This window comes from Schistocerca americana, chromosome 4 (assembly GCF_021461395.2).
Source record: "Schistocerca americana isolate TAMUIC-IGC-003095 chromosome 4, iqSchAmer2.1, whole genome shotgun sequence".
Classification (NCBI taxonomy): Eukaryota; Metazoa; Arthropoda; class Insecta; order Orthoptera; family Acrididae; genus Schistocerca; species Schistocerca americana.
The window spans coordinates 435027250-435046915 of NC_060122.1; the positions used below are offsets into that span (position 1 = coordinate 435027250).

At 47.8% G+C, this 19666-nt stretch overlaps 1 protein-coding gene across 2 annotated transcripts in view; it reads left to right on the forward strand.

The window, feature by feature from the left end:
• Positions 1-19428, forward strand: part of LOC124613905 — a 48609-nt gene extending 29181 nt beyond the window's left edge. The window contains exons 3-5 of one of the 2 annotated variants that reach the window (XM_047142652.1): positions 7596-7730; positions 7832-7949; positions 9578-10310. In XM_047142652.1, the coding sequence (XP_046998608.1) occupies positions 7633-7730; positions 7832-7949; positions 9578-10015 (654 nt within the window). In that variant the 5' untranslated portion in view covers positions 7596-7632 and the 3' untranslated portion in view covers positions 10016-10310. Of the gene's footprint in view, positions 1-7593; positions 7731-7831; positions 7950-9577; positions 10311-19359 lie in introns of those variants that run through there. The other variant, XR_006979651.1, reaches the window with a different exon arrangement.
• Positions 19429-19666: the final 238 nt, after the last annotated feature.

Consider the following 19666-nt stretch of genomic DNA (forward strand, 5'->3'; position numbering starts at 1 on the left):
TCACACGGAGCAAGGTTTGCTGCAAGTTTGCGAGATGGCGTTCATGCCTGTCGGCTTGCAGGGAAAGGAGCCGGCTATCTTCCATGCCGAAGCTCTCCCACGGTGCAAGATCAGCAACTAGTTGTCGTTATCGGCTGTATGTTGTATCAAACGAAGATGGCTGCTTCAGGTACAGATGTTCAGAGCAAATTGGCATTATTAGCTGTTTTGGTGCTAAACGATGCAGAAATGCATGCTAATGAGAAAAGAAAGAATGGACGAAAAACTGGATTAAGAGGTGAAATGCTGGAAAAGGTGTGCTCTCCATGCTTCATAAAGAGTTGTGGTTAGTTCGCATAACACCTACTTTACTTTGAAAAGTATCGCCATTTCATTACTGTTTCATCATCCTCATCATCAGTGTTCTGCCTAAAGGCAGGTTTTCACATGGTAGTTCTCCAGGCTGTCCAGTCTTCTGCCATCCTCTTCAGGTCTGCAGAATTTCCTCTTCCCTTTGTTGTCTATCATCTTGTATCTCCTTCCTCTGTCTTCTCCCACAAACCAATCCTTCCAAAGCATCTACAAGCAAGCACTCCCTTCTCAATGAATGTCCTAACCAGTTCTTTTTCCTTTGTCTTACCCCCCCAGGGGGTCCACAACTCTTTCGTGGATACGTGCGTGGCGAGCACGGGGCCCCGAGCCATTGCAGCCTTCTTTCTCTCCCGGGCTGCATTTCCTTTCCCTTCCCCTCCTTTCCCCTCCATACCCCTTTCCCCTCGCCCTCTCCTCTCCCTCTATTGGTGTCCTTGCTTATGTTGGCCCCCGCTATCCTCCTGGTTCTGTTGGTTTTACACTCTGGCTTTGTTGCGTAATCATCTCCTCCTTTTGGCATTCCTTGGTCCCCCTCTGGGGTTTGACCTCCATTCCAAAATTTCTCTTTCCGTAGTGTGAGCCATTTGGGGAAGAGCACCTTACCTAGTGTCTCCGACGTGTGCCCTCCTAGTATATTCCACCTTTTCTTCTACGTCGTTGTCTGATGCTAGGGTGCATAGCCAGCACGGTAGCCAGCCCGTGTGGTGGGGTCGCTATGTACCCTTTTGGTTGAGCCCCCTGAACACACAGGGATCACACTTCTGATACCTGAGCTGTGACCTCCTCATGCATGCCTTGGAGTGGTTGCTCGTCATCCTGGAGCATCGGAACTCCCGGCAATGGCCGCCGTGCCAGACGGCCCTTGCTGTGGCTGGGTGGCGCCCGTGAGGAGAGCCCCTGATCGGAGTGGGTGGTATCAGGGCGGACGCTATGCAGATCAAACGCATAAGGGTCCAAACCTCTGGCCGCTCTTCTGCGGCCGTCTCTCTGCGTGGTACTGATTCCTCAAGTGCTGCTTCTCTTGCCCCTTCGGCCTTCCCTTCCGTGGCTACCCCCTGGGAGGAGGGTCAGGCCCGTCGTCTAGGGGCAAAACCTTTCCCCCGTTATCTAGTTTGCACCAGGACTGATGGAGATACTTTCACCGGTGTCAAACCTTTATTCTTTGTGGAACACATTGAAGACAAGTTCGGCGAAGTGGACTCCCTGAGCAAGATGCGGTCGGGTTCATTACTGATAAAAACTGCTTCGGCTGCCCAATCTGCGGCCCTTCGTGCCTGTACCCATCTTGGCACAATTCCCGTGTCCATTACCCCTCACCAGTCTCTAAATATGGTACAAGGTGTAATTTTTCACAGAGACCTCATCCTTCAAACTGATGAGGAACTTCGGGACAATCTCGGACGGCGGGGTGTTCACTTTGTTCGGCGTGTTCAGAAGGGTCCTAAAGATAATCGTATTGATACTGGTGCCTTTATCCTGGCCTTTGAAGGGGATACCCTTCCTGAGAAAGTTAAGATTATGGTCTATCGCTGTGATGTGAAGCCGTACATCCCACCTCCTATGCGGTGTTTTAAGTGCTTGCGTTTTGGCCACATGTCTTCTCGCTGTACCCAGGACCCTCTCTGTGGTGACTGTGGACGTCCACTCCATGAGGGGAGTCCCTGTGTTCCCCCTCCTGTATGTGTAAATTGTCATGGTAGTCATTCTCCACGTTCAGCAGATTGCCCAGTCTATAAGAAAGAAAAAAAGATACAGGAGTATAAGTCTCTTGATCGTTTAAGCTACACAGAGGCCCGTAAGAAATATGCACGATTGCACCCTGTGTCCATGACATCTAGTTACGCCTTGGTTACATCTTCATCCCTTCCTCCCCCTTCCTTACCCCCGTCCCGGACCCCTCTCCTTCCCCCCTCCCCTGCGGCTCCCACACCTTCTTCTCTGGGCGCCGCTCCCCCTCCCCAGCCGGAGAAGTGTCCCACTCCTTCGGCGTCTGCCGGTCAAGGGCGCCTCTCCCGGGATGCCCCTTCCCGGCACCTTCCAGGTCAAAGGTCTGCTGCAGCGCGGCGACCGCGAGAGCCGCGGTCTATCGGCCCCCAGGTCGCCCGGTCTCTTTCTGTTCCTGATCTTGCTGCAGCTGGCTCCATTATGCCACACAGCCCTCCTCGATCTCAGCCTGAAAAGAAGAAGAAACATAAGTCCCGGGACAAAGAGCCTCTGGTGTCACCGGAGGTCCCTTCCCCGGCTTCACAACCGGATTCTGACCTGTCGTTTATGGATGTCGCCCCCTCCTTGTCGGTGACAGGTGGGGACCCGGCGGTATGACTGGATTTAGCGTGTTCAGCCCTCATTTAAACCATCGTTCTGTGGTTCTCCAATGGAATTGTAATGGCTACTATCGTCACCTTCCGGAATTGAAATCCCTTCTTTCGTCCTACTCAGCAGCTTGTGTGGTTCTCCAGGAATCTCATTTTACTGATGCTCACTCACCGACCCTCCGTGGGTTCCGTGTTTTCTGTCGAAATCGGGTCGGACCCTTGCGGGCTTCTGGTGGCGTTTGTACGTTGGTCCGTACAGACATTGCTAGCACGTGGATTCCTCTCCAAACTACATTGGAAGCAGTTGCTGTTAGGGTCCACTTAGACTCTGCAGTCACACTATGCAATCTTTATCTCCCTCCTGACAGGACTCTTACACCTGCTGCCTTAACCACCCTTCTTCAGCAACTTCCTCCTCCCTTCCTCCTCCTTGGGGATTTTAATGCTCATCATCCTTTGTGGGGCAGTGCCTTTCCATCTAGACGAGGTCTTCTTATCGACCAATTTATTGCAGACCACGACCTGTGCCTTCTTAATGATGGCTCCCCTACTCATTTCAGTGCTGGTCATGGTACCTTTTCTGCCATTGATCTTTCTCTTTCTTCTCCCTCTCTCCTCCCTTCATTACACTGGTCGCCACACGACGACCTTTGTGATAGTGACCATTTCCCGTTGATTATCACGCTCCCTTCCCGCTCCCCGATGGAGAGGTTACCTCGTTGGTCTTTCCACCGCGCCGATTGGCCTCTATATACTGCCCAGGTCGAGTTTTCTCCCTCTTTGTCGGGTTGTATTGATGACGTCCTACGTGACGTGTCTGACGCGATTGTTCGCGCTGCTAACCTTGCTGTCCCGCGCTCATCTGGACAATTTCGTCGTCGGCAAGTCCCGTGGTGGAGTACGGCCATTGCCATTGCCATCCGTGATCGCCGTCGAGCTTTGCAACACTTTAAGAGGCACCCATCTGTAGCCAGCCTTTCTACCTTTAAGCGCCTTCGCGCTAAAGCCCGTTATTTAATCAAACAGAGCAAGCGGATATGTTGGGAACGATTCGTTTCTTCCCTTGGTTCCACTGTCCCTCTGTCACGGGTATGGGCTACACTTCGCTCTCTCCAAGGTTGCCATCGGCAGTCCACCCTCCCAGGCCTTCACCTCCCAGATGGCATTTGTACGGACCCATTAGTTCTCGCAGAACATCTTGCGACCCATTTTGCAGTGGCATCAGCGTCGGCCTCCTATCCTGCTGCTTTCCTTCATCAAAAACAGCAGGCTGAAGCTGTCACCTTATGTTTCACCACTTGTGAGTCAGAATCTTACAACGAACCTTTCACTGAATGGGAATTTCTTTCTGCTCTATCTGCTTCTCATGATACGGCTCCTGGCCCAGATTCCCTTCATAACCAGCTGCTTCAACATCTCAGTGCTCCACAACGGCACCATCTTCTTCGGGTGTTTAACCGTATCTGGCTCCAGGGTGACTTCCCTTCTCAGTGGAGGGATAGCATTGTGGTTCCTGTCCTTAAGCCTGGTCAGAACCCCCTATCTGTTGACAGCTATCGGCCAATTAGTTTGACCAATGTTGGTTGTAAGTTACTTGAACGGCTGGTAGCCTGTCGGCTCACTTGGGTCCTCGAATCTCGGGATCTATTGTCCCCTTACCAGTGTGGCTTTCGAGAGGGACGATCTCCAATCGATCATTTACTTCGCTTGGAATCCGCAGTTCGGCAGGCTTTTTCCCAGCGCCGCCATTTGGTTGCAGTGTTTTTTGACCTTCGCAAGGCCTATGACACGGCCTGGCGCCATCACATCTTACTAACCCTTCATCAGTGGGGTCTTCGGGGCCCACTCCCGATTTTTATCCGCCAGTTCCTGATCCATTCAGAGTTCGAGTTGGTACTGCTTTTAGTTCTCCACGGACCCAGGAGACGGGCATCCCACAGGGTTCTGTCTTGAGTGTCCTTCTTTTCCTCATTGCTATCGATGGACTTGTGGCCTCTGTCGGTCCCTTGGTCGCCCCTGCCCTGTATGTGGATGATTTCTGCATTTGGGTTAGTTCCTCCTCGATGGCATCTGCAGAACGGCAGCTCCAGGTGGCTATACGGCGTGCCTCTGCATGGACCCTCTCCCACGGGTTTCAATTCTCTCCTTTAAAATCGCGGGTGGTCCACTTCTGTCGCCGTACTATGGTCCACCCTGATCCAGAGCTCTATCTCGCTGCACAAAGATTGCCTGTGGTTCCACAGTTTCGTTTCCTAGGTCTTCTTTTCGACAACAAGCTCACTTGGCTGCCCCATATCAGACTCCTGAAGGTAGGATGTTTCCGTAAACTCAATGTCCTTCGCTTCCTTGCCCACTCCTCCTGGGGTGCGGACCGTTCCCTCCTCCTCCGTCTTTATCGTGCTCTAGTTCTGTCACGTTTGGACTATGGTTGTCAAGTTTATGGTTCAGCTGCTCCTTCCACGCTGCACGTGCTGGATCCAGTCCACCATCGTGGTATCCGTTTGGCCACCGGTGCCTTCCCTACTAGCCCTGTTGATAGTCTCCTGGTTGAAGCTGGGATCCCCCCCCCTTTCTGTTCGGCGGTCCCAGCTTCTGGTGTCTTATGCCCTTACTATCCGTTCTTCTCCCGCTCATCCTTCCTATTCTATCCTATTCCCAGACCATGGGCGTCGCCCGCCTGACTCCCGCCCTCGGGCGGGTTTGCCGGTTGGGCTGCGCCTTGCGTCTCTTACCCGTGATTTTCGGCTTCCTTCTTTGTCCTGTCTTCCTCGCTCCCTCCCCTCCACCCCTCCTTGGTTAGTTCCTCGGCCTCGAATTCGGATGGATCTCCGCCGCGGTCCGAAAGATTCCATCCCCCCGGTGGTGTTCCGTTCCTTTTTCCGCCAAATTTTATGGGAGTTTCGGGATGCTGTTGTTTTTTACACTGATGGTTCTAAATCTGCTGATCATGTTGGGTATGCCTTCACGTCCTTTGTTGGAACGGAAAATCATCTACTGCCACCCTCATGTGGGGTGTTTACTGCGGAATTGATGGCAATTTCCCGGGCCCTTACCTTTATTAAACAATCCCAACACAACCGCGTTTTGTTATGTACGGACTCGATGAGTGGCCTTCTTGCTATTGACCGGTGTTTTTCGCGCCATCCCTTGGTCTCTGCCATCCATGACCATCTCGCTGATCTTCACCGTGCTGCTTGTTCCATTGACTTCCTATGGGTCCCGGGCCATGTGGGTATCCCGGGTAATGAGCTCGCTGATCGTTTGGCTGGGGGAGCAGTTACTTACCCCCCGTTTTCTGTAACCCCTCCTGCAGCGGATTTACGGCTTCACATCAAATCCCACTTTGCACAGTCATGGGCCAATTCTTGGGAGGCTACTCCCCTGTCTAATAAACTTCGTGCCATTAAGGTGAATACAGGCCCATGGCGTTCTTCCTTTAGCCTCTCCCGCAAGGACTCGACCACACTGTGTCGTCTCCGCATTGGCCATACCAGGCTGACCCATGGTTTCCTTTTGCGTGATGAGCCACCCCCGCTATGTGGTTGTGGAGCCTTCCAGTCAGTGGCCCACATTTTGGTTGAATGCCCCCTTCTTTTGGCTCTGCGTGCTAAGTACAGACTCCCCCACACTTTACCTTTGATGTTGGCTGACGATTCCCGGATGGTCTCTCTGGTTCTAGGTTTCCTCCGGGAGAGTGGTTTTTATTCTCAGTTTTAAAGTTTTTAATCTCCCTCTGGTGTTGGGGCAGGGCGGTAAGTGTTTGGGTGTCTCCCACTGTAGGCAGTGTTCAGAGATTCCCGATTCACCTCCCTGACCGGAATCCTCTTTTCTTTCCCTTTTACTCTGTTTTCACCCCTTCTTTTTAAGGCTTGGTTAGTTTTTCTATTCCCATACGTACTTTCTGCATTATAGCAGTTGTACCTTTTAAGTCACAGGTGGTCTTGCCTATGCTGTTTCAGCATAGTGTTGGGTTCGTTCTCTTGCCAACTTCCCTCATTTGTTTTTACTAATGACAACGTGACTGCCCTTTTACGTTTCCCCTTTATCCGTTTTATTTTTCTGACTATACTGAGATGTCCCGTTAGCAGAATGGAGTCTATTTGAAACAAGGGACTGATGACCTTGCTGTTTGGTCCCTTTAACCTCAAACAACCAACCAACCAACCATCCTTTGTCTTACAACCTTCAGCAGACATCTTCTCTCACCAACCCTTTCCAATACTCTTTCATTACTCACTCTTTCCATCCAGCTTATTCTCTCCATTATCCTCCACATCCACATCTCAAATGCTTCTAACCTTTTTTCATCCTCTCGTCTGTGTCCATGTTTCTGCCCCATATAGTGCCACGCTCCAGACAAAACATTTGCCAAGTCTTCTCCTTAGTCCTTTATCTAATTTGCCACTTAAGTCTGTCCTCTTTCTGTTGAATGCCTCCTTCGCTATGGCAATTCGAGTTTTCACCTTCTGGTGACATCTAAAGTCTTCAGTTATTGTGCTTCAGAGATATTTAAATTCACTTACTTGGCTATTGGTAGATTGTCCTATTTTAATATTGGACATTCTGTGTCTTGTACTGATGACCATACTCTTTGTTTATACTGTGTTTATTTGCAGCCCATATTCCACACAAGCTTCATTCAGATCTTTGAGCATGTTATTCACTGTCCGCTCACTTTCTGCCACTAATACCATGTCATCAGCAAATCTTATACATTCTATTCTCTTTCCACCAATACATATTCCTCTTTTCCCATCTAAGCTTTTCACAACAATCTCTTCAAGGTATACGTTAAACAACAGTGGGGAAAGGCAACAACCTTGTCTAACACCTTGTCCAATGCTGCTTCCTTCTGACATTTCATTTCCAATGTTGTTTGACTTTATAAGTATACCAATAATGACTGTTATATACGACTTTATTTTATAGGATAGAAGATCGTACATCCTTTGCAAATTTTATACGAATGGATGTATTGGTATTTGAAGAACTGCTTTGTTTGGTTTCGCCTCTGATTCAGAAGAAAGACACGGTGATGCGTCAGGCAATTACGGCCCGGGAAAGGTAAGTACATTATTATATGGTCGAAAGAGAAAGTTAATTTTTATTTATAATCCATTGTAATTTTACGATCAATCTGAGACATGTTTAATATGCGTCTCTAGGCTTGCTGTCACACTGCGTTTCCTAGCGACCGGAAACATTTACAAACATTTGGCCTATTCTACACGAATAGCGAAAAACACGGCCATAGCAAGTGTGTTTGGAGATAATGCGATACAGGTAAGCCCAAGATAAATGCTGAAAGTATTTGGTAAGATTTTCTTCTTGGTATGGCACAACTTCCTACCACACCTCACAACAGCAGAAAAGCGACTATCAACAAAGGCTTCCCGCATCTGACGTCACAAACGAAACGTGTCATGATTGGCCAACGCAGGTAGCACGCAGGGAACCTTACAAGAAAAATAGCACCGGACCTATCCTGGAAATCTTTCAAGGTTCCCAGCCAGGTAGCCTGTTAGCAGACGACGGAGCCTGCAAGGTAGCCGTCCCGTGAGCAAGCAAGGAAACTTACAGTGAATCTTGCTCCATGTGAGACGGGCCTTAGGCCGGTATTACACTATCAAATTTCTTTGTCAAAGATTTGATCAAAGATGTGATCCAATATTCCGTCCAATATATTTGACAAAGATCTTTGACATAGCGCTAGACGGGGTATTACACTGTCATCAAAGTTTTCGTCAAAGTTAAAGATGGCTGACAAAAACAAATTGTTATTAACCGCAGCAGCTGCTGCTTGTGCCAAAATTGCTGTGTGTGCACATGCGATACAGAAGCGGGGGAAAAAAAGGAAACGTACCTGGGTGAAGCCGTGGGTTTCACGACGAGACGAAAAAAGCATTCAGCAAAACTTGTTACGTGAGCTAATAGTGGAAGACGTCAAGTCATACATAAATTTCTTGCGAATGGATGAGCATACTTTTCAGTATGTTCTCAGTGAAGTGATTCCTCATATCTCAAAACACAATACTCGCCTAAGAACTGCTATATCAGCAGAAGACAGGCTCACTGTAACACTTCGATTTCTTGGTACAGGAGAAAGTTACTCTAGCTTACAGTACAGCACTCGAATTCCACAATGCACATTAAGTAAAATAATACCTGAAATGTGTGAAGCAATTTATAAAGCACTAAAGGACCATTGTCTGAAGGTAAATAAATGTTCGATACACTTTATGTTCATGAAGATAAATTGTTATTATTTTATTTATTTAATTTTATTTACATGGCAAATTTCAATTGATGTGTGATACCACAAAATTAATAGAGATGTATGAAGCGGATGAGACACTTTACAATGTGAGGCACCCTGATTATAAAAATAGAATAAGAAGATTGGAGAGATACAAAAATTATACACACATATATATTTATAGAATGGAATCCTCATCCTCTATTCCAGCCTGCTGCAAGGCAGCCTGGATATATCCAGAGGTGGACGGTTGTGCACGGGCTGTCGCATGCAGCAAATCCCACCTGTCCATTAATGTCCGCTCCAGTCTGTGCATAGTGGCAGTGGTGTATTCCCTGCCGCCCACCTTTTCCATTTCACGCAGTTCTGCTGCGATGTGGGTGCCAAGGGTACTGTAGCGGTCTTCATGGACAGGCATGGTTCTGGCAGCATCAGCCATAGCCTGAAGTGTCCTGCTGGCCTCCACCATGACATTTGTTGCCACGTCTGGCGTGACTTTCCTCCTTTTAGTGGGAGGCCACTCTTGATGCTGGGGCTGTGGCTGTGGCTGTGCCTCGCTACATGCAACAGGCTCTTGCATCTCATGCTATAAAATAAAAGATAAGTCATTAGTTACATACTTCCTTGCACATACATAAATCTTATTTATTTACAGGTACCCACAAGCAGAGGAGAGTGGGAGCAAATTGCAGAGGATTTCGAGAAGTGGAACTGTTATAACACTATAGGAGCAATGGACGGAAAGCACATACGTATTAAATGTCCACAAGCTAGTGGATCTCACTTTCTCAATTATAAATCCTTCAACAGTATCATTTTATTTGCCATGGTAGATGCTTCCTACAAATATTTATATGTAGATGTAGGAACTAATGGGCGTGTTGGTGATGCTGGAGTGTTTTCAAAAAGCAAACTACGTGAGTGTCTCATTGACCGATCTATGCTCAACATTTCTGAAGGCAGGAAGCTTCGGAACACAAACATTACAACTCCAATAGCAGTACTGGCAGATGACGCTTTTCCTCTGAGTTATAACATTATGAAGCCATACCCCTTAAAAGGAATCACAAAAGAAAAGGTTTTCAATTACTGACTGTCACGAGGGAGAAGATTAGTGGAGAGCAGCTTTGGCATTCTTGCAAGTTGTTTCAGGATTTTTCTTGCTACCATTAATCTGCCTCCTGAAAAAGTTACCACAATAACACTGGCTGCCTGCACATTGCACAACTTGTTAACTGAGAGAAGAAAACACTTGTACATTTGTCAGGAAACAGTGTCTGCCGTAGTAGGAGACTGCACTTATCTTGAGACACAAAGCACTGAGGACCTACAGCAAATGGAACCAATAGCTTGCCAAGCTGCTTCTGGACGTACAGTACGCGGGAGAGCAGTTAGGGAATACTTTAAGACATTTTACAATGACGCTGGGAAAGTGCCCTGGCAAGATAATTATATTTAGTAACGTAAAATGTAAACAAATGTACATACCTCAAACATTTCCTCAAACGTCGGTGTGGCACGTTCACTTCCAGTTTCACTTTCCGTGCTCTCCATATTGCACACACTCTCGTTGGCCTCTGTTGACTGGTCGAGAAATTTTAGCATTTGGAACCAGTACACTTGTGGTGTGTACGTCGCCTGCTTACTGGCTCCACTTTTGCTTTTATGCATCTGCAATGTTAGTAGTGAAAATAATTTAAACTACTTTTAGGTTACGTAAACATTATTGTATGCTTAAAGTCGCTGCAGTGAACAAATTAATGCTAATCATTTGTATGACATGTAAACTTTACTTGCATAAATAAATATAAATGAATATGTCAATACGTACTTTTGCTTCCTCGTACGAATAGCTAGTGCGGAGGCCATTTATCTTCCTTTTGATATCCTCGGCCGTACATCCAGGCCGTATGTCACGGCTAATAATCTCTGCTATATTTTTATAACTCTCCAATCTTCTTAATCTATTTTTATAATCAGGGTGCCTCACATTGTAAAGTGCCTCATCCGCTTCATACATTTCAATTAATTTTGTGGTAGACGCCACACACCAATTGTATTTAGCAGCCATGTTTACAAACACAAGATGACAGAACGCTCCAGCGATGCTGGCGCTCCGCGTGGTAACATATTGCATTGCAGTGAACAGAAGAAAAGAGATTTCTTTGATCAAATATACGGCCTCGACCTAGATTTGATCAAATATTGGAAGACATTTGTCAAAGATCCCTATTACACTATCAAATATCTTTGACAAAGATGTTGGACAAAGAAATTTGATAGTGTAATACCAGCCTTAGGCTGAAAGCAAAATTCTCTGTGGTATTAAGCAGAGCAGTTACTTCACCAGACTTAAGATTTTGCGTCACAGTTTTTAGATGGCGAGTGTGACTTTCAAAACAGTAGTGAATCGTCAGGTGTGTAATCTGTTTGGATACACTGTTTGTTCTAAAGTTTTTTCGGATAATGATCCTAGGTCAGAAAAATGTGAATAAAGTGAATTTCTTTCAGCACAACTCACACTTAATGCTGCGTGAAAGCTTTTGGTTTACTACAGCTAAAATCTATCAAAAATGTGTATAGTGGAAGCTTGTTAACACTTTTTTTGAAATGATTGCAGATTTTGAATGTCATAAACAGGAATACTTACTACCAAAAATACTTCTTATGGTAGTGATTAGATTTTTTCCATCAGTGAAAATGTGGTGTTATGGGTACCTCTTAAAGCCACACTTCCTGATGTGGTGTGGCAGTAAAGTTAATTCAGAATGCACCTTTTTGAGATCACTTCAGAATATTGACTCCAGAAACTCAAACTCAAATTTACGTGTTAATATATAAAAAGCGAAAAGTCTTAAATTTGGCAACATTGTCCAAATCTAACACATCGGATGCATACACTTCTGCCATCAGCCAACTGGTATGCAGAAGAGTCATGTGACCGAAGAGTGCACCCTTTAGTATCCATAGTACGTACCTGGGATGTGATGAAAAAATAAAAATATGCTAAAATTGAAACTTTTATTACTCTTCTAAAACTCACAAACATGATTCATTTAGTGTGTCTCAATTAGAGGATCACTACTGGTAATTGAATATAGGTTTTCATTTCACCAACTGTGAGTAGATTGTACGTCTTGCTAGCCTAACCGTGTGGTAGCACAATTACAGTGCGCTGTCCTATCTATGGAAAGGTTTCAAAACATGACAATAGTTGATTGTTCATTTTGTCCTACTCTTAACATTACGGCAGGTGCACGGACTTCCATAACGTGAGCGGGCATGCGTTGCATGTACTACACGTGTAAAGGAAAACTGCCTTTATGTTAACAGGTACTACTTATAAAATGAGGTTATAACCCTTCTCATTGTAGAATGGATACAAGGCAGTGTTTTCTGTACAAGGAACTTCCTATATTTTTTCGGGCATATTATAATGTCTTCGTCAAGTGGATGACAGTGGGTTGTACAATTCGGAGGAAAGAACACTACTACATATGATGTATTGTAGGGCTGCTTTGCACACTGGTCAGTAAAAAGGGTGATTTTTTTTCCCCATTTCTAGCATTCAATCTTGCTCTCCAGACAAGCAAGAATTGTTTGAATATAGTTATTATCCATGCACTCGTTTGAGACATATGGAAATGTCTGCGTATTTTAAAGAATTATGGACTCTTCAGCATTTCCAGTTGTTAGCGGCACCGACTTTTCCACTTTCATTACAACATGATAAAATAGCTTCTCTGCAAAATTTTGTGCTATGGTGTTTTTCGCCTCTGAACTCAATTAGTAAGATGCTGTTGGAGCTAGTATATTCTATATGAACTACTTTTGAGACTCATTTCTACCATAACAGACAATCTGTATGAGTTGCAAAGTTGCCAGCACTGAATAGAGCTGTCTCCCTGCATATATATGCACTACGCAGCCATGAACGTCCTATTCCCACAACTCTTGGCAACAAAAAATTGCAGCTGCCATGCATTTTATATTATGCAGACACAGCCAAGAACAACAGTTTTGTCTTCTTCCAGAATGATTTTTAGAATATAGGTCAATGAACATGAGCTACAAACTTAATAAAAAAATAGTATGTTGTACAAAAAATGTATGTTGGTAACATTTTTTTGACTCCTTAGTTTTTGAAGCAGAAGGTGATGCATCAACCATTAACTACTAGCTATTGCAACAAAATGAGAGCACAGTTTTCTCAAGTTCATAATTATATTTATATTTTGCTATGCTATGCTATTTACTAAGTTGCTGTTGCACTGTAACATATTGGTCACTGTGTTTATGGTGTCACCTCCCTCGCCCCCCTGCTCCCCCCTCCCCCATCGAAATCCCCCCCCCCCCCCCCCCTCCTGGTCCGGGGGTTAGAATAGGCCCGAGGTATTCCTGCCTGTCGTAAGAGGCAACTAAAAGGAGTCCCTTCCCCTCAAGGAGGTAGTTAGCGCCTGCGTCCGGAGACTGACGGTTCCACGACCTCTATTTGCGGTCATTTTGCTTTTTCACTTCTCACTTCTTCCTTCCTTTGGTTGGTTCCTTTCATTGTTCTTCTCCGTCTCACTGTCTTCCTTGCCTTCTTCTCCTTGCCTTCGTCTCCTTGCCTTCGTCTCCTTGCCTTCGTCTCCTTGCCTTCGTCTCCTTGCCTTCGTCTCCTTGCCTTCGTCTCCTTGCCTTCTTCTCCTTGCCTTCGTCTCCTTGCCTTCTCTGGTCTCCGCCTCAGCGTTTGAGACGGTCTGTCCTCTCTCTCTCTTCTTTTTCCTCTTCTTCCTTCCTCCCTGTGCGCGCCTGAAGGCCGACCCACGCGTTCGCACGCGTAGCCGGTGACGGGGTAACACGTAATTCCTCGCCCTGGGTAGACAAGTAAGGCACGCACGTACCCCCTGGTAAAGGCCAGGCCCAGGGAGGGGTGATTGCCTGAGCTGATACCTTCTGACCATGCCGATTGGTCCCTCCGTCTGTTTCTCGGGAGGTGTGACCTGAGGTGTAAACATTCACCTAAGGCGGGAGTGCCCTCTGAGAGGGTCCCCACAAGGAAGGAGCGCACCATCGGAGACGCTGGCAATCATGGGGGATTCCTCCGCAATGGATTTCTCTTCTTCTCTCTCAACTTCTGCCCACAAATGGAGACTTGACCAACCACCAGTGACAAAAGTACTACCGCCTGCCCCACAGTTCCTCGTAGTTTCTCGATCTGAGGACGGAAAGGATTTTTCCTCTGTCAACCCTTTCGTTATACAGAAGGGCGTAGATGCCATAGCCGGATCTGTCAGGTCTTGTACCAGGTTGCGTAACAGTACCTTGTTACTAGAAAATGAGAGCGCCTTTCAGGGCCACACTTCTGTACACGTTCCCTGTCCGGGTGGAGGCTCACCGCACTTTGAATTCGTCTCGTGGTGTGGTATATACTAGATCACTCGACGGATTGACTGACGAGGAGATTCAGTCTTTCCTCGCTGAGCAGGGTGTTACGGCTGTCCATAGGGTCATGAAAAAGGTCAACAATGACCTTGTCCCGACCCGGACACTTTTCTTGACCTTTGATAGTGTTCAGCTCCCGTCACGCATCAAAGCGGGCTACGAGGTTATTTCTGTTTGCCCCTATGTCCCGACACCTACACGCTGCTACCAGTGTCAGCGTTTTAATCACACTCGCCAGTCTTGTTCCAATGCGGCTAAATGTGTCACTTGTGGCAGGGATGCCCATGAGGGTGACTGTCCACCTCCGTCTCCTCGTTGTGTGAACTGTGAGGGTGACCATGCAGCATCCTCCCGCGACTGTCCCATCTACAAGGAAGAACACTGTATCCAAGAAATTTGGGTCAAAGAGGAAGTGTCAACCTCAGCTGCTTGCAAACTATTTGCTAGTAGGAAGCCCACACTGCTCCCCGCGGGGAAATACAGTACTGTCCTCGCCTCTCCTCGGAATACCATGGAGGTGGCGACACAGACTTGCGATCTGACCTTCAGCACCACGGTCGTCCATTCGGCCAGTGCTAAGATCGCACGGTCGACGTCTCTTCCCCCCGTCACCCCTCCAACACAAGCACCTTCATCAGCTTCTGCCAAGACGAAGACTCTGAAGTCAGATGCACGGGCCTTCAAGAAGGAACCATCCCGTGCAGACTTCCTACGTACCTCAAACTCCCAGCTGTCGACCAGTACTTCCACTAAACGTTCTTCCAAGAAGGTTCATAGGAAGCACAGTTCTCCTTCTCCGCCACGGCGCATTTCTTCTCCTGCGCCACCCAGCGGTTGCCGCCCCAGGCCGTCATCCGTTTCGGCTGGCCGCACCGCTGGTAGCTGAACATCTGGCCGTTCCCCTGCAGAGGAAGCTCCCCCTCCCGGCCATCTTAACAAGATGGCCGATGAACCTATAGAACCAATGGACGATGACTGTCCGCCTACTGATAGCGGCGGCAGTGCTCGCTCGAAGCCAGGCCCTCAGCGGCCTTCGAGGTGACCCCTTCTTTCATCTTCCTTTTTTTCTCACGATGGCAGCATTCGCTCCAACCGAGAGGACTTAAAATTGCTGCTCCGCTTGCGCCGTCCGCTCATCGTAGCCCTCCAGGAAACAAAGCTACGCCCATGCGATCAAATTGCCTTGGCACACTACACCTCAGTGCATTTTGACCTGCCCCCTGTGGTAGGTATTCCGGCTCATGGAGGGGTTATGTTACTGGTCCGGGGTGATATTTACTACGATCCCATCACATTGCACACCGGCCTGCAGGCAGTTGCCGTCCGAATTACTCTCCCCACTTTTTCATTTTCCATTTGTACCGTTTACACTCCATCGTCGTCTGCCGTTACCAGGGCAGACGTGATTCAACTTATTGCTCAGCTACCTGCACCATTTTTGTTAACTGTAGACTTCAATGCCCACCATCCCCTTTGGGGCTCTCCAGCATCCTGCCCGAGGGGCTCCCTGTTAGCAGACGTTTTCAACCAGCTCAATCTTGTCTGCCTCAATACTGGCGCCCCTACTTTTCTTTCGGACACATCTCACACCTATTCCTATTTAGACCGCTCTATATGTACTACCGAACTTGCCCGCAGGTTTGAGTGGTATGCACTTTCTGATACATAGTCGAGCGACCACTTCCCGTGTTATCCATCTCCTGCATCATACCCCCTCTCCATGCTCAACTAGTTGGAACATCTCCAAAGCAGACTGGGGGCTCTTCTCTTCCAGGGCGACCTTTCAGGATCAAACCTTCACAAGCTGCGATAGTCAGGTCGCACACCTCACGGAAGTCATTCTCACTGCTGCTGAATATTCCATCCCTCACACCACTTCTTCTCCACGTCCCGTACCGGTCCCCTGGTGGACCGCAGCATGTAGAGACGCTTTACGTGCTCGTCGACGTGCTTTACGCACCTTTAAACGCCACCCTACAGTGGCGAATTGTATCAATTATAAACGATTACGTGCGCAGTGTCGTTGTATTATTAAAGAAAGCCAGCTGGGCTGCTTTCACAAGCACCTTCAACAGTTTTACTCCTTCTGTTGTCTGGGGTAGCCTGAGCCGGCTATCTGGCACTAAGGTCCACTCACCAGTTTCTGGCTTGACGGTCGCGAATGACGTCCTTGTGGCCCCTGAGGATGTCTCCAATGACTTTGGCCGCTTTTTCGCTGAGGTTTGGAGCTCCGCTCATTACCACCCTGCCTTCCTCCCCCGAAAACAGGCAGAGGAGGCTAGGCCACCTAACTTCCGCTACTCGAATTGTGAAAGTTGTAATGCCCCTTTCACCATGCGGGAACTCGAACATGCACTTGCCTGGTCACGGTCCTCCGCTCCAGGACCTGATTCTATTCATATTCAGATGCTGAAGAACCTTTCTCCTGTGGGTAAAGGTTTCCTTCTTCGTACTTATAATCGCATCTGGATTGAGGGACATGTTCCCGCATGCTGGTGCGAGTCTATTGTTGTACCGATTCTTAAGCCGGGGAAAGACAAGCACTTGCCTTCCAGTTATCGACCCATCTCGCTTACCAGTTGTCTGTAAGGTGATGGAGCGAATGGTTCACTCTCGTTTGGTTTGGCTGCTCGAATCTCGAACGCCTACTTACCAATGTACAATGTGGATTTCGTAGGCGCCGCACTGCTGTTGAGCATCTGGTTACCTTGTCGACCTTCATTACGAATAACTTCTTGTGGAAGCACCCGACCGTGGCTGTGTTCTTTAATTTGGAGAAGGCTTATGACACCTGTTGGAGGGCGGGCATTCTCCGCACCATGCATACATGGGGCCTTCGCAGTCGCCTCCCTCTTTTTATTCATTCCTTTTTAATGGATCGACAGTTCAGGGTACGTGTGGGTTCTGTCCTGTCAGACACCTTTCGCCAGGAGAATGGGGTGCCACTGGGCTCAGTTTTGAGCGTCACTCTCTTCACCATAGCGATCAATCCAATAATGGATTGCCTCCCAGCTGATGTATCAGGCTCCCTTTTCGTGGACGATTTTACCCTCTATTGCAGCGCGCAGCGTACATGTTTCCTGGAGCGCTGTCTTCAGCGTTCTCTTGACCGTCTTTACTCCTGGAGTGTCGCCAATGGCTTCCGTTTTTCTGCCGAGAAGACTGTCTGTATTAACTTCTGGCGCTACAAAGAGTTTCTCCCACCGTCCTTACGACTCGGTCCCGTTGCTCTCCCATTCGTGGAGACAACAAAATTTTTAGGTCTTACATTTGACAGGAAACTTAGCGGGTCTCCACATGTGTCATATTTGGCTGCCTGTTGTACCCGTTCTCTAAATGGCCTCCGTGTTCTCAGTGGTATGTTGTGGGGAGCGGATCGAACCGTCCTACTTCGCCTATATCAGTCGATCGTCCGCACCAAGCTGAATTATGGGAGCTTCGTCTACTCCTCTGCACGGCCGTCCATCTTACCCCGCCTCAACTCCATACAACATCGGGGTTTACGTCTTGCGATCGGAGCGTTTTATACTAGTCCCGTCGAGAGTCTTCATGCTGAAGCCGGTGAATTGCCACTGCCCTACCGGCGCGATATACTGCTTTGTCGGTATGCCTGTCGGCTACTGTCAATGCCCGACCACCCGTCTTATCGTTCCTTTTTTGACGACTCGCTCGACCGTCAATACGGGTTGTATGTCTCTGTCCTGCTACCCGCTGGAGTTCGCTTTCGTCGCCTCCTTCAACACCTTGATTTTTTTACTCCCTGCAACCTTTCGAGTGGGCGAGAGCCACACGCCACCTTGGCTCCAGGCTCAGGTTCGCGTTCACTTTGACCTCAGCTCGCTCCCAAAGGAGGTTACCCCCGGTTCGGTATACCACTCCCGTTTTGTCGAAGTTCATTAATATGACCTTTATTTATACAGATCGCTCAAAGACGAATGACGGGGTCGGGTGTTCTTTTATTGTCGGGGCACAAAGTTTCAAATACCGGCTCCATGGCCATTGTTCGGTCTTCACAGCTGAGCTCTTTGCCCTCTACCAGGCTGTTCTTTACATCTGCCGCCACCGACATTCTGCTTATGTCATCTGCTCTGATTCCCTGAGCGCCATCCAGAGGCTCGGTGATCCGTATCCGGTTCACCCTTTCGTGCGCTGGATCCAACGCTCTCTTCAGCAGCTGGTGGACGACGGTTCTCCGGTTAGCTTTATGTGGGTTCCTGGCCATTTCGGTATCCCTGGGAACGAAGCTGCAGATGCCGCGACCAAGGCTGCGGTCCTCCAGCCTCGGACAGCTTCCTGTTGTGTCCCTTCATCAGATTGTAGCAGGGTAATTTGTCGGCGCATTTTATCGCTGTGGCATGCCGATTGGGCTGCACTTACAGACAACAAGCTTCGGGACTTGAAACCTCTTCCCGCGGCTTGGACGTCCTCCTCACGCCCTTCTCGGCGGGAGGAGGTTGTTTTGGCCCGGTTACGCATTGGACACTGCCGGTTCAGCCATCGCCATCTGCTGACGGCTGCGCCGGCGCCGTTCTGCCCATGTGGGCAATTGCTGACGGTCCGCCACATTTTAACGTCCTGTCCGGATTTTAATACATTGCGTCTTGATCTTGGCCTGCCATGTACTCTAGATGCCATTTTAGCGGATGACCCAGGAGCAGCTGCTCGCGTTCTTCGTTTTATCACCTTGACAAACATGTCTAAGGACATTTGATTATGCTTTTTTTTTTTTAAATCCTGTGCCTGTCAATCTGTGCTGTTGTAAACTTGTACCTCGTGGTGCATTCCTAACGTAGTCTGGGCGCTAATGACCATTGAAGTTGTGCGCCCTAAAACAAAAAAAAAAAAAAAAAAAAAAAAAAAAAACCTCGAAGTCCCTCCACACTTCACCCATTTTTGTGGTGTTAATGCTGTTCTTTTGCTGTCTTTCTTTGCAGCTTCCTCTGTTTCTCCTGCTGCTGCAGTTTAAGGTACCTCATGTGGAACCTAAAGTCAAAAATTTACTGGTTTCAGATGCCAGCGACTCAAGATGAATGGTGTGCAACAGAAACTGTGTTTAGCCACTCTACCTGACCCCTATCATATGGCATCTGTGGATGGTAAGCTTATTGTTCTACAGTGCCTTGCTGCTAGTGGAAGTGAATATTACAATTATTAAGACATTTTGCATTGTGTTACTTGTTATTGTTCATGCAAGTTACAACCTCTTATGTGCAGATATTGGCTGCCAAGGCAGAATTTCAGATGGAGGTGTTTTTAATAATGCATTTAGAAGTGGAGTTAAGACAGAGAAGAAAACTAAACTTGCCACGGGAATGTT